A 13,984-nucleotide genomic window follows, 5' to 3' on the forward strand; every position below is an offset into this window, starting at 1 on the left:
TTGTACACTATTTGATGTTATTATATACTTGTTCCCTTTGACTCGAGTGAATGAATTGTTGAATTTAAAATGGACATCGAAGTTTGGTTGGAAATACACTTCAAGCTTGCTTATCCAGATCCTACTAAACTATAGGTAAGGATGTACTGATGAAAAAATTATGTTTTTCACAAAACAAATAAATCGCGCATAAAAGTTTTATCATAATAACCTACGAGTTTCATTATTTTGATTATGGTTATTTTATCTTAAGAAAAATAATGGATTTTTTTTTAAGATTTGGCATTTGCAAAGAGCTCGGGAACTAAAAAGAAGGCTTTTTAGGTGTAAGTATGCGGGCATTACATACGATTTCCCGAAAACGCGGGAAGGGTAGGTACGAATTAAGATTTTGGCACGAAGGCCAACTAGAAGAACCGAATTTTACACAACACCGCGATACTCACCTCGACCTGCTTTCCGGATCTATACCGCAGCTGCAGTGGTTACTTGGCCAGCAAATAAGTATGTGTGATGTGCATACACGATTTCAGCTGCTGTCTAGTCGGTTCAGCGTATTCGGTAGTCCGTGTAAACAATAAATCGTTAAATGCTGTCCAAAATCAGTGTACAAACATATCGGAGAGCCGTTAACACTGCTACAGTAAGAGCTAAATAAAAAGGAGACCAAAGGACAATTATAAAGGTAAATAATAAAATAGTATAAGCTAATATGTAATACAAATTTTTAGAAAACAATAATAGATCCAACATCCAATTTTAAGTATCCTATCGAAACACATTAAATAATATCTCCTAATTTTTACAAAAAAAGCTAAAAATGTGTACATTTTTTAAAGGGTAATATAATATATTATGATGTTTTATTCCATAGCTTTTTAATGTATTCGTATGCAAGTACAAATTGATTTATTGTTAGCTATAATTCAAACAATTAACGATGTTGAGCTATTTCCAAGGTACTATATTATACCAAGGCACTTTAAAAGTAATAATTAATATTTTCAATAATATTAAACGTTCAACAAAAACATTTTGCAAAAAAAATTGTGAGTGAATTTTATTAGACGCCCGTTAAATTAAACCTCACAACAACCTTTAACTCTCAACTAGTTTTGTTTTTATTTTTAAGTATTTTTTTCATATAGTAACTAGTGACAATTTTATTTAAACTTTAATTTAACATATTGATGATACGATTGATGTCAATAGTCATACTTAATTGAGATCGAAGTGAAGTTTAGTTTTGTAGAATTACTAAAACCAGATTGTTAGGTTTTCAACTATAAATTGATTTACAAACATTATTAGCTCGTTCGAATCAACTAAATAGGTTATAAATACTTCAGCAAGGCCGTAAAGTGATGAAAATTGTTTTTTAATCTATCAACCACATGATAGTTTCGTTTTATGGGTAAACTAATTTTATGTTGGCCTGTCATATATCGTGTGATCCTTTGAACGCCGAACACCAATATTCTCATAAAATAATTAATATTTTGTAGTTTTTCTTTTTTTAAATATTTCTGTTAATGCTATATTACAATATAAGACAATATTCAACATTTTATCTTTTTTAGTATTTTCTAAAGCTTTAGCCTTTATCCACCTTTGAAACATAAACGGTAACGTACATATTTTATTAACTTTTTAAATTAAGAACAATTTGCTAAAAATTTGACTGATCGATAACCAGTTTTGAATAATTATTTTTCAAATAATTTAAGTTTAACATTTAGGACGGGAGGAAGGGTTGAGTGTAAAGTTATTTAAATCTGTGTGCATTACTCAACCGCACTCCATCTCCTGTTTTTCATTTTAAACTTAAATAACTTTAAAAATAAATATTCAACCAGTCAACATTTTCAATAAATTATTTTAAACTTATAAATTAAATTTAATACTTAAATTAATATTTAAGCTCTGAATATGGAATATATGAATATCTGGAAACCATTATAGCAATTATCAAATAATCAGGATGAAATCAAGAATAATATTTTTTACACATTTGGTGTTTATATTTCGACGCAAGAAATACCGCGTGCTTAACGTCGTGTAAATAACAGTTATACAACAAATTACGGAATTAATTAAATTGGTTTCCAAGACTGTTTTAATACTTCTCTGACTAAATCGCACTTAAATTGTGCTCAGACTTTCAGAAACAAAATAGTAATTCCTTAGACCAGATAAACTAAATACTAGGCTGTTTATATATAAAACCTTCTAAAGATATGATAGTTGTACGTAGCAAACCTATTGATTTATAAAACGCGTTATTGCAAATGATTAAATGTAGATTTCATAAAGCTAACACATTAGTAAAAATATCATTGTCGATAGATGTGACCGCAGTGGTGATTTGATTGACCCGATTGCTGATACCGTAATAAAACCAATTGAAATTTCTATCCACGCCTAAGTTATCGACAACGTACAGCGTTATAAATATGACGTCTGACCTAAAACGAATCCTAATCGTCATAAAAGTGCTTCAACAAATACATATTTAATTTGATTTTTCGTGTATTGAGATTGACTCCCACTGCAACGGGAGAAGAAATGTTTGGGACAACGACATTATGTAAAAATACAAGATATACTTTCATTTTCTCTATTATGCGGTTGCAGATATAGTACGGTCTTTATTGCAATGTAAGTTCAGTAGCACACTACCTGAGGCCAAAGCGACCAAATGTTACAATAATAATATAACTCGCAAATATTAATTACAATATTTTTTATTGTAACAAATGACTATAGCTGATGATTACAGCTACCGCGGCGACAAGCTGATAGTCTGTCCCGAAAGCAAATTCAATAAGAAAACCATCTCACTTTAAGCCTCAAGGTCTGTTAAGCTACTTGATAATGAATGGTTTTGAAAAATCAAAACATTGGGTGCAGCGTAACACGATTCAGTTCTCTTGACGAAACTCTACTAGGCATATTATAGAATGTACGTCCAGAACTAAATATTGCCGTACAAATCGGTAAAAACGCCCTCAGGAATATCAAAACCATTTGGTAGCCCAATTTTTTAATTGCGGATTAATAAAATAAATCTGCTATCTCCCTTTCGTTTTTCGCTCTTGTTCTCGTTGAGTATGTTCGAGCAGAATCCTGACACGTGACACCTACAAGTGGTATGCTCTCAATGTTTGCGACATCTCTACCAAAGTCTCGTGATACGTTTAATAAAGCAATCAGCAACTTTTTCTAGAAATTCCTTGGGAATGGCATGACTGCGTCGTTTAGACCGCGATACTCAGTTAAACAAACGGAAAGTATAATGATAATTTAAGTACGAAATCATTATATTTAACAAACCTAACATAACCAATACTTTTACCATGTACTAATGTGGTCGAAAAATCATAACAACACCAAATGATGTAGCTTCAAGCTGGTATAGCCGAGAAACCATTTATTTTGTCAGAATTCGTTTGAAATAAAAATATTGCTGCAATAATAATAATTATTTCTAGGCCAAGGATCTATGATTTCAATTGAATATTCTTATAAAACGTCTCTGCTATCCGAACGCACTTGTGTCGTAACGTACAAGTCTGCGACGGTGGAAAGTAATTCGGTTGCGATATCTTCCAGTGGATATCCAAAAAAGTTAATTTGGTATACTTTCAACGATACACTTGTCGGGACACAATAATTATAAATAATAGTACAAGTGTATGGGAATTGTAACATTATCATTTTAGCCTATTATAAGTGTGTAAGAGCAAATTAAAATCTTGGCCAATTGTATAAATGTAATAACTGGTTCAAGGCCGGCTTCAATCAGTACAATGAACCGTCACAGGAACACGTTTGTATGCGATATATACCTACCTGAGAATAAATACGTTACAAACCCATGCAACTACAATATTATACTTATTTAATTATTACTAGCGCCTCATTTAAATTATGATGCGCAAACAGTTTCCAATGCAATCCCGTTGCGTTTAAACGAGAATAACTTTTTAAGTCAGGCATTCATTCATGTGCTCAGTACGTCTGTATAGTATATCTAAAGGTGCTATTGATTAATAAATAAAACAGATCGGATCCGATTACTTCCCATTTTCATTTATAAAATGTAGTTCTTGATCATACACTGTTTCATCCATATCACTAACATTATTAATCTTCTCTGCACTTTCGACAGCCTATCGTCAAAAAAAGTGTTAAAATTCTTATTTAGTATCTATATTTATTTTTGTCTAGACTTAAAAATGTTCCCGGCCGTCTTGTTAATAGTAGTGTTTTGCACGCTGACCGTACTGTTCCTGTACAAGAAGATGACTTACACGTACAGCTATTGGAAAAGGAAATCGGTACCGTTTGCCAAGCCGTTGCCGTTGTTTGGTAACATCAAAGATTCTGTAACATTCAAAATGACTCAAGGTGAATGTTTGCAAAATATTTACAAGTAAGATAACTCTATAATCCAGTCAAGTATTAAAATATTACAGAGTTTAATTAATATCTTTAACTTTTTTTTGTTTTATCAGCGATTTCCCTCAAGAGAAATATGTGGGCATGTTTCAGCTACAAAAACCGACACTACTATTAAGAGACCCCGAGATTATTAGGGTGTTTACGGTGAAAAATTTCGTTCATTTCGCCGACAGAGGGTTCTGCTATGACGGTCACAGGGAGCCATTGACCAATCATCTAGTCAACATGGAAGGGGACGCGTGGAGAATTCTCCGACAGAAGTTGACCCCGACGTTCAGTTCCGGCAAGATCAAAAACATGATCGAAATGCTCACGGGATGTGGCGAACAACTTTTAGAACACATAGAAGTAAGTAACACGGGATGTACATAATTGTACCGACCGACAATAGAGTCATAAAGGAAATACGCGAAGTTACCGTTCGTTTAAGTTAAAGCCCAAAATTTTTCCTTTACTGGCGCGACTGCTTATTCTGTCGGATTGTGTTTGTTGTGGAACCAAAGACCACATAGTGTACCGAACAAAATGACGGGGCGCGCGCGTATGTCGATATCGGCGAACTTTAAAAGTCTGTAACTTCCAAACTAGATGCGAGCGGAGCAACATTTTTACATATTCGTAATCGACATTAAAAGTGCTATCGATTAAAAATAAAAATCGGAAAAAAAAGGGTGCCCGGTACCGTAGTTTTGTTCCATAACAGGCTGTACGCCTGTACCGGTATAGTATTGTTACAAATAACAGTTTTATTTATGGTCATTTTGATCGGCGCAACCATCAACGACATTTATACTTATTTTAAATATTGTCAACATACGCGCACTTTAAATGACCGACGATAAACCCGGACACGTGGTAAGGGATAAAAATAAAATAGAGTGAACTTTGTCTTAGGAATATTTGTTTTGTTTACCTTTTTGAGTAGAACGGACTCCTGGGTACAAACTAAATTATAGGTATGCTTAATATCCACAGAGAGGCATCGAGTCCGGCATTACCGAATACGACATGCGTGACCTGACTGCAAAATACACGACTGACGTTATAGGAACTTGCGCCTTTGGTTTAAACTGCAACTCGCTAACAGACACGGACTCCGAGTTCAGGAGAATGGGAACCGCTGTGCTCAATTCGTCCATACCGCTGGCCATAGCCAAAGTGTTCAGGGTGTTCTTTCCTAAAGTGTTCAACGTGTTCAACATGCGCACTTTCCCGTTGGAAGTACAAAATTTCTTCTTGGCCATAGTCAAGCAGACCATCGATCACCGACAAACCAATGCGGTGCGCCGCAACGACTTCATTCAACTGTTGCTCGAAATCCGGGACGAACAACAAAACGAACTCAAACAAGAAACTACCGTCAAGCTAACCGAAGAGTTGATTGCCGCTCAGGTATACATTTTTTTGTTTAACTACCTATGCTAAGCGCTAATTGCTCGACTTACCTTATGTGAATTAGGTACAACTAGTGTAATTAATTAAATTACCGAAGAAAGTTGTATTCGTTTAATTATTTCATTTGCGTCAAATATTATCGATAAAACAAATATGTTTAATCGTTCGCCTAATTGTTTGACAACGTACTAATAATTAAGAAATTACTATAACCGATTATTGTTTATTTGAATGATTCCCATAACTATAACATATTATCTAGGCATACATAATATACATAATTTGTACTGGTTTTCTATTGATTATATAGGTAGATAGTAGTAAAACTTGTTGTAGCCAGTATATGCAGGACCGGCGTAAGGTATAGGCAATAGAAGTAATTACCCATAAGGTGACAATTTGTTTTACAAATTAAATAATTGTACAAATTGTTAATTGAAAAAGCGGCAATATTAGAGTTATAGCTTAAGTTGAAATATTTCCCTATATAATTCATTCAAAAATATATTAAGCCTATAATAAACGACTATACTTTACATTTTTTTGTAAATAATTGATTAATGATCTACAATTAATATTATTATGTATTATAAATTATAAGAGAAATATTAACTTGGCCAGTGACCGGGCAGGTGAGGCAGGCGTCAGTATATTTGACGCTCACTGTCAGAGACTGTCACTGCTGACTGTTCCGTTTGCCAGACGAGACATCGTCTGGTAAAAAAAAAAAGCCACCCAAATTCCCCCACTCCGATGAACGGATTCGATTGACAACAGCCAGTCCCCGATAGCGAGAATCCGCCAGGAAACTTCCCCCCCTTCTCCCTAAGGAGTGGGCACTGATGCTCCTGCGCTGCTTTTTAGGCTGTTTCCGATCCCAAAAAACATGACAATTTAAACTTGTCTAATCAGGTCTAATTATACTGAACGCTATCAACATTTTTTTACTTTTTAATACAAATTATGAATTACAAGTAAATCGGTACAATGGCTTAAAAACGAAACTTCCAAAAATACATTTATTTGCCAACTATAACTTATAAGATACCTAATAAATACCAATTATTTGTTTAATATTTTAAGTTTTGACAGACTTGTAAGAGTTGACCAGGGCCGTATTTAAGTGCAATTTCATAGGCTGCAGCCTAGGGGCCCGCACCACAGAAGGGCCCGCAGCAAAAACAATTTTTTTTTAGTATAAATTAAAATATTTGTGCTCTATGCTATACAAAAAGAAATGTTTTTTGAATTTTTTATGAACTTTAATAGTTTTCTTAATTAATATAAGTTGACAATAATAATAACATTGATGTTGTATAGCTATTATCACCACACAGTAACACTAATTTTGATGTTATTGAAGATGGTGGAAGGTGGAATGGTGTAGTGTAGTATTATTTTTATCTGCACGCACTTCCCCTCCCATCCTAACTTTTAAACTCTTTAAACTTTAAAAATGGTTGCCCAAAACTAGTTATCAATCAGCCAAAATGTTTAGTACATTATTCTAAATTTTAAAAGTTATTGAAGTATGTACGTTACCATTTAAGTTTCAAAAATTGGTATAAAAAAAACTAAATTGGGGGGGGGGATAAAAAAAAATTGTGAAAAATTGAGATGAAATTGTATAAAAACAACATAAAAAAAAAAGTCTTATTAAATCATCTAAACCTTTTTGATTATGAATTAATTATAATTAATTATTTTTAATTTAAGAAATTTATTTCTGGAGCCGCTCCTGGATAGAAAGGGGGTGCAAAAATAAGAGGCAACCGGCCGCTATATATTCCTGTATCCACGGTAAGGCCCCGGGCTCGCACAGCGTACTATAGGCTAGCCTAGGAGCTAATATATCCTAAATACGGCCCTGGATTTGACCATCGTTTCTCCTAGTTTTTTAAAGTTAGCCTTTTAGTTATAATATACCATAAATGACATAAGGATGCCTACTTTTTTTTAATACTTTCTGAGTATTATTATTTGTATAATGTTTAATTTACGACAAAAGTTGGATAATTAAGCGTCCACAGTTAATTTAGAAAACTTACCTAATTCTACTTTAAAATGTCATATTTGAACTTAAACGTAAATCAATAGCTCCTATCATTTTTAGGTAGAGTCGTTAACACTCTATTTATTCTCCATATAAATTACTAATCCGCTTACAAACTTATTAAGGTGTTCGTGTTCTTTTTGGCCGGTTTTGAGACGTCTTCCACCACACTGAGTTTTTGTTTGCACGAGTTGGCGCTTAATCCCAATATACAGACTAAAATACAGGAGGAATTGGACGCAGTAGTTGAAAAGCACGGACTACCATTTACTTATGATGCCATCAAATCTATGGACTACTTGGAATGTTGCCTTAAAGGCAAGTATGAAAGTATTAACTGTCGGTAATATAGTGTTCCAGAGAGCAACCACATTTTGACAATTCTATAACTTTTTTAATATTCGTCCGAAAAACAAAAAACACATACTATTGTGTTCAGGAGGTCCTGATGTTTATGCGTGGAACATAACATTGAGCATATGACCGCCCCTGCTCGCCCTACGTGCCATCGATTCAAGTGTGTCCAGGGGCGTAGTGTGCATGTAAGCACTGTAAGCACTGCTTACACTATAAATTAAAGGAAAAAAGAAAATCGATCATTCAAGATTAATACATTATAAATGATTTGAAATTTATTTTTATTTATTAATTATTTGAAGTCGTAATGGATTTCTTTAACTATCTTTTTGTTGGTGTCGCCTCGCTACCCGCTGATTACCTACCTGCCATTATTTTCCATCGTGTGACGATTTATTTTGTTTCTGTATGGGCTAGTGTCATGGAGGGGGTCCCGTGTTAAGCTAGCGTTTGTAAGCACATTTGATACTGCTTACGCGGTAGCGACCAGCGCCGACGGTACAATAACCATTATAATTTAGTTCTCTTTTCGACGTTCGTGACATTTCATATTTGATTATTGTTGTCCCATCTACACTGCCATTCGCCACATAGGTTCCCCGTTCTCTTTATTTATTTTATTAAATACAATTTCATTATACATAATATTATAATTATAATTAAATATAATTTATATTTATAACGTGTATTACAAATGTTATAATGTTGTTATAATTATTAAAAATAATAAAAAGGACGACATTTATTTTTTACAACATTTATAATTAGTGTTCTAATGACTAAAGCTCGGATGTTTATGATTTTGTATATGTTTTTAGTAAAATCACAATTATACTAAAATACGAAATAAATTCGATTTATGAAGACTAGATTTCAAATCAGCAAACTTATATTGCACATATTTGCCTGTAACGATTATTTCTAGATTTAGTGACATATTAGTTATAAGTATAAATATCAAAAATTTGCCATTTTATTATTATCTTTAATTGTGTTTTTGAGTAACAGGTTAAGAAAATTATACATAATATGAGAAAAATATTAAACAAAAATTCTGGTTATAAATTTTAACCAAAATTTATAAAATAATACCATTTTTCTTTTAAATTTGAAAAAATACCAAAATAATAGTAACTTAATGTTATTCTGATACGTATAATGCCTTTTTAAATAATTAACCTATGCTAAATGTTATTTATGTATTTAAGTCTGTTACATGTTTTTAGTCGAACTCAATAAAGGCATATTATTGCATATTTTGATATTTAGAAATACATATTTGAACACATTATGGTCGTTAAAATCTGAGCTCTACCAATGACTTTTGAAAAAAATACCACTGCTTACATCCTTTTAATACTCACGCCACGCCACTTTATTCAACGTCCATGATTCTTGACTTAACGTACCCCCATAAGAAAAATTCGCAGGTTGTAAGGTCACAAGACCGTGGTGGCCGCGGAAATCAGGCGAGTGATAGGTGATCTAGACGTCGAAATCTGCCAATGCGTCATCCGAAATTTCATGGACGTTGAATTAATGGAATGTAGGGCGAGCAGGGGCGGTCATATGCCCGATGTTATGTTCCACACATAAACTTCAGGACCTCCTGAACACAATGGTTTGTGTTTTTTTTTGGACGAATATTAAAAAAGTTATAGAATTTTCGAAATGTGGCTGCTTTCTAGAACACCCTATAGATATAACACACCGTCCAACGTAATATCCCGTAGCAAAGGATACCTCGAACAATACCATCAAGGAGGGGGGGGGGGGTTGCCAGACTTGCCAAAGATTCAGACGTGTTGGCGCATAACAATGCATAAGTTATGTAATTCAGTATCATACTATTAACAATAAGTACTTACACGTGCAATACTAGTAATACATTTAGTTTTTCTAGTATTAAATCAAGTTGTACTAGAATATTTGCACATGAGATACATTTTTTGTGTACTTAGTGAACATTTTTCAAATTAAAAATAAAAGGAGCTTTAATATATAACTGAGAAGCTATCTTTATTAAAAATTGAAAATCTTGCATAAACCCTTATAAACATTGTAGGTAAATAATGAACTTCAACTTTAAATACTTAATATAAAAGCTGTAAAGTAGTTGGTCTACATTTAAATCCTTCTCATCCACTCAAAAAAAAGTACTTTACACCTTCTTACTATCATAAATTTTTCGACGAATATATAGTTTTAAATATATTTTTCACAAACTTCTACTGAATATAACATAAAACCTTTTTATTTTAGAGTTTTCTTGGTGAATTTTTTAAATATATTTTTGGAAATTGCTCTTGAATTTAAGACCTGAAAATTGAATTAAAACCTACTGAATGTGTAAAAAAGGTATATACAAATTCAAACATTTTATCGTAATTTTATATAAACTACTATTTATAATAAATAAATTACTATTTATACTATTTTATATAGCTACTAAGACGTAGTTATTATATTAGTATTACCTGTACATGTTTTTGATAGTTTTTTTCCAAATCCACATTAATTGCACTAAAGTTGATTTTTCGTCAAAAAATAATTGTACATTTGTTTTATAAAGAAGTTTTATGTTAAGAATTCTTTCACATCTGGCCCGTGTTCAAACCTATCCACCCTCTTCCTAATATTTTTGTATGCATCTATATTCTATAAGCCACGTGAATTTAAGCTATACACCACAAATAAATTATATACATACAATTGTGTACATACATTACATAGACTATAGTCCGGCCAACGAAAACTGAAAAGTGAACCGCGATCGTCACGCAACTATAAATGTTATATAATATGTTACATGTTATAGTATGTTTTATACACGCAAGTTTAAGTATCTTTTTGAAATAAAAAGTAATTTTGAAATTAAAATAATGACGTATATATTTAACTAAGTTTTTAAAATAAGAATAATTATCTGAAAAATTTGACTGGTCGATAACTTGTTTTGAAAAACTATTTTCATAAACATTAAAGATGGGAGGTATAATGTGGTCGAGTAGATAAAAATAATACTACATTTCCCTCCTAAACTTCAACATTAATTAACATTAACTTAATATGTTACTCATGGCATAGTATTGACCAGTTACTTTTTTTAATAATATAATTATTTTTAGTAATTACAATAAATACCGAAGAGAGTTCTAGTGATGAAGATGGTGAGGGTGATGAACTTTTTTAGAATTATAAGTAAATTAAGGATAATATTTATATCGGTATTAAAACGAAAAATCATATTTTTTATCAATTTAATTAGATTTATTTTCGTACATTTTATATATTTTTTTACAAATACCATACACGTTTTTTAGTATAAACTATTTTAATATAAAAAAAAAAATAATATAAAATAGATGTTTTCAAATTATTTTACGCGGAAAATTGGCGGAGAAACCCTATCAAAAGACGGCCGCTAGTTGACTCGCTTTTCGTTGGCCGTACTATAGGTATTTGACAATCGTTCATAATTGTAAATGCCAAAATAATATTATTTTTTATTGGTATCGTCTCGAGTCCATAGGATCAACTAGACCAACTTTTAGGGGCTGCTAAAACTATGTATGCCTGATTAATCATAATTATTACCTTCAATTTTCAAACTATTAGATATAATATAAAATATTTGAGAAAAAAAATATTCTAAAATAACAAATTTCAACAGAGTATAAACATCATTAAAATTGTATGCGTACAAATCAAAGATTGGGGCTTGAATTTTTGGTGTGATATTTTTGAGTCGGGGGTACTTAAGTCCCCTTAGCACCCCCTTAGTTGTGCCTATGGTCTCGACGTTTCCCAAAAACCTCGTCTAACCCCTATTCTTTTATTAAACAATTTAGCACACATAACACAAGCCTTTTTCAGTCGCTTTAAAAACACCGAGTAATAAATATGTTTATTGTCACCAAATTATAATGTTATTCACACACCACATAATATTCTTTGAAATAAAAACATTTTCAGTCAAATATTTTCTTATGAAAAACAACGGTAGCAGTTAGCACTATGAATGCGTGAAAGCTTTCGTGGATTGATATATCATTTCATCGGCATATAACTTGTGACGTGGACATATCCGGCTCTTTCAAATGAACGGTAGCACTGTTACGTTAACTTATCAATGTTTCCGGCAAAGATAATTTTGAGGATTGTTAATTTTTATCATCAAAGCTTAGTGTTATTACGAAGTATTTTTGTCAAAAAAATTGAAAAAAACACCTTTTATACTTTCCATTACAAACGTAGAAAATTGATGAATTTGCATGGGTCCCCGCCTAAGCCTATGGTTATATGATTTTTTCAAGTACTTAGTATTTCACATCAAGAGTTTGTTTAAAAAAAACAGTAGTACCCAGTAAGTCAGAGGAAAATATTAAGTGTACGATCTGACTTACATGTTTTAGAAACTATGAGGAAGTATCCTCCGGTACAGGCACTGGTGCGAAAGTGTACGAAACAATTTCGACTACCAAATTCTGATGTCATCATCGACGAGGGTACTGCGGTACTAATACCGGTGTATGGTATACATCACGACCCTAAGTATTATCCGAAACCCGAAATATTCAATCCAAATAGATTCACCAAAGAGGAAATCGCCAACAGACCAGCCAGCAGTTACTTGCCTTTTGGCGATGGTCCTCGCATATGTATCGGTAAGCCCAGGTCAAGAGACGATTTCCGTTAACACTTATACTTGTTTGAGTATATTTTAGACTACTTATTTAATTAAAAATAACCAAACTTTTACACAACACTTAGGTATGCGTTTTGCCATGATAGAAATGAAACTCGCTCTAGCTCAGTTTCTACAGGACTATTCGATAAAGCTTTGTGACAAGTCTAATGAACATATAGAGTTTGAACCCGCGTCATTTTTGTCAACTCCTAAAGGAGGTATATGGCTGAGAGTGCAAAAAAGATAAACCACTCGTTATTATGCAGAATGTAAAACACCTGTATTATATATAATTATTCTCATGTATCATAACAAATTATAATTAAGTTCCAAATTATTATCTATTACACTAAAAAAAAATTGGCCAAAATTTGTATACACTAACAAAGACCGCTTGTGATAATTGTTTAAAACAATAAATACATTTATGATTACAATGATAAAAAAAAATTAAGGTCGAAACATTCATTGTTATAAGATTATTCTGTTATTTTAAATATGTTTAACAACCTTAAAACATAAAATGTTGCATAATTATACATTAAAACTAAATTACTATGTTTAGATTTTAAATATATTATAAATATGTGTATATTATAATCATAAATACACACATAAATAAATTATTGGTTTTTGAAATATAGTAATGATATATATATATATATATATATATATATATATATATATATATATACATGTATATTTATGTAGTATATATACACATATAATATCTATTATAAATTATGCAAATGATATAGATGGATATAACTAAATTTAAGTAATACTGCATTCTAATTTGTCGAAGAAAAAAAATAAACCCAATAATAAAAATATAATTAGTCATTGATAAAGAATTTTCCAAATTATAATATTTTATTTATACTACTATTTTTTTATTTGTAAGACTACTATTAATCATTTATTATGTATAATTTATATTATATATATCTTTTTTTTTTGTAAACATAAAACTATTTTCAGTACTATACAAAGTTTTATACAAAATTAGCCATTGATTTATGTAC

General features: G+C 31.7%; 1 protein-coding gene across 1 annotated transcript; it reads left to right on the top strand.

The window, feature by feature from the left end:
- Window positions 1-472: 472 nt before the first annotated feature.
- LOC126842355 (probable cytochrome P450 6a14) lies at window positions 473-13,458 on the top strand. Its single transcript, XM_050579333.1, has 7 exons — window positions 473-685; window positions 4,231-4,435; window positions 4,518-4,812; window positions 5,440-5,856; window positions 8,038-8,230; window positions 12,685-12,936; window positions 13,043-13,458. Exons 2-7 carry the CDS (start codon window positions 4,239-4,241, stop codon window positions 13,204-13,206), a joined length of 1,518 nt encoding a protein of 505 aa, XP_050435290.1. The 5' UTR covers window positions 473-685; window positions 4,231-4,238; the 3' UTR covers window positions 13,207-13,458.
- The last annotated feature ends 526 nt before the right edge of the window (window positions 13,459-13,984 follow it).

Source organism: Adelges cooleyi, unplaced genomic scaffold (genome assembly GCF_023614345.1).
Source record: "Adelges cooleyi isolate 19-005CV unplaced genomic scaffold, UGA_ACOO_1.1 ACOO_flye_CR_arks_rails_tigmint_CR_PRNA_1, whole genome shotgun sequence".
Lineage (NCBI taxonomy): Eukaryota > Metazoa > Arthropoda > Insecta > Hemiptera > Adelgidae > Adelges > Adelges cooleyi.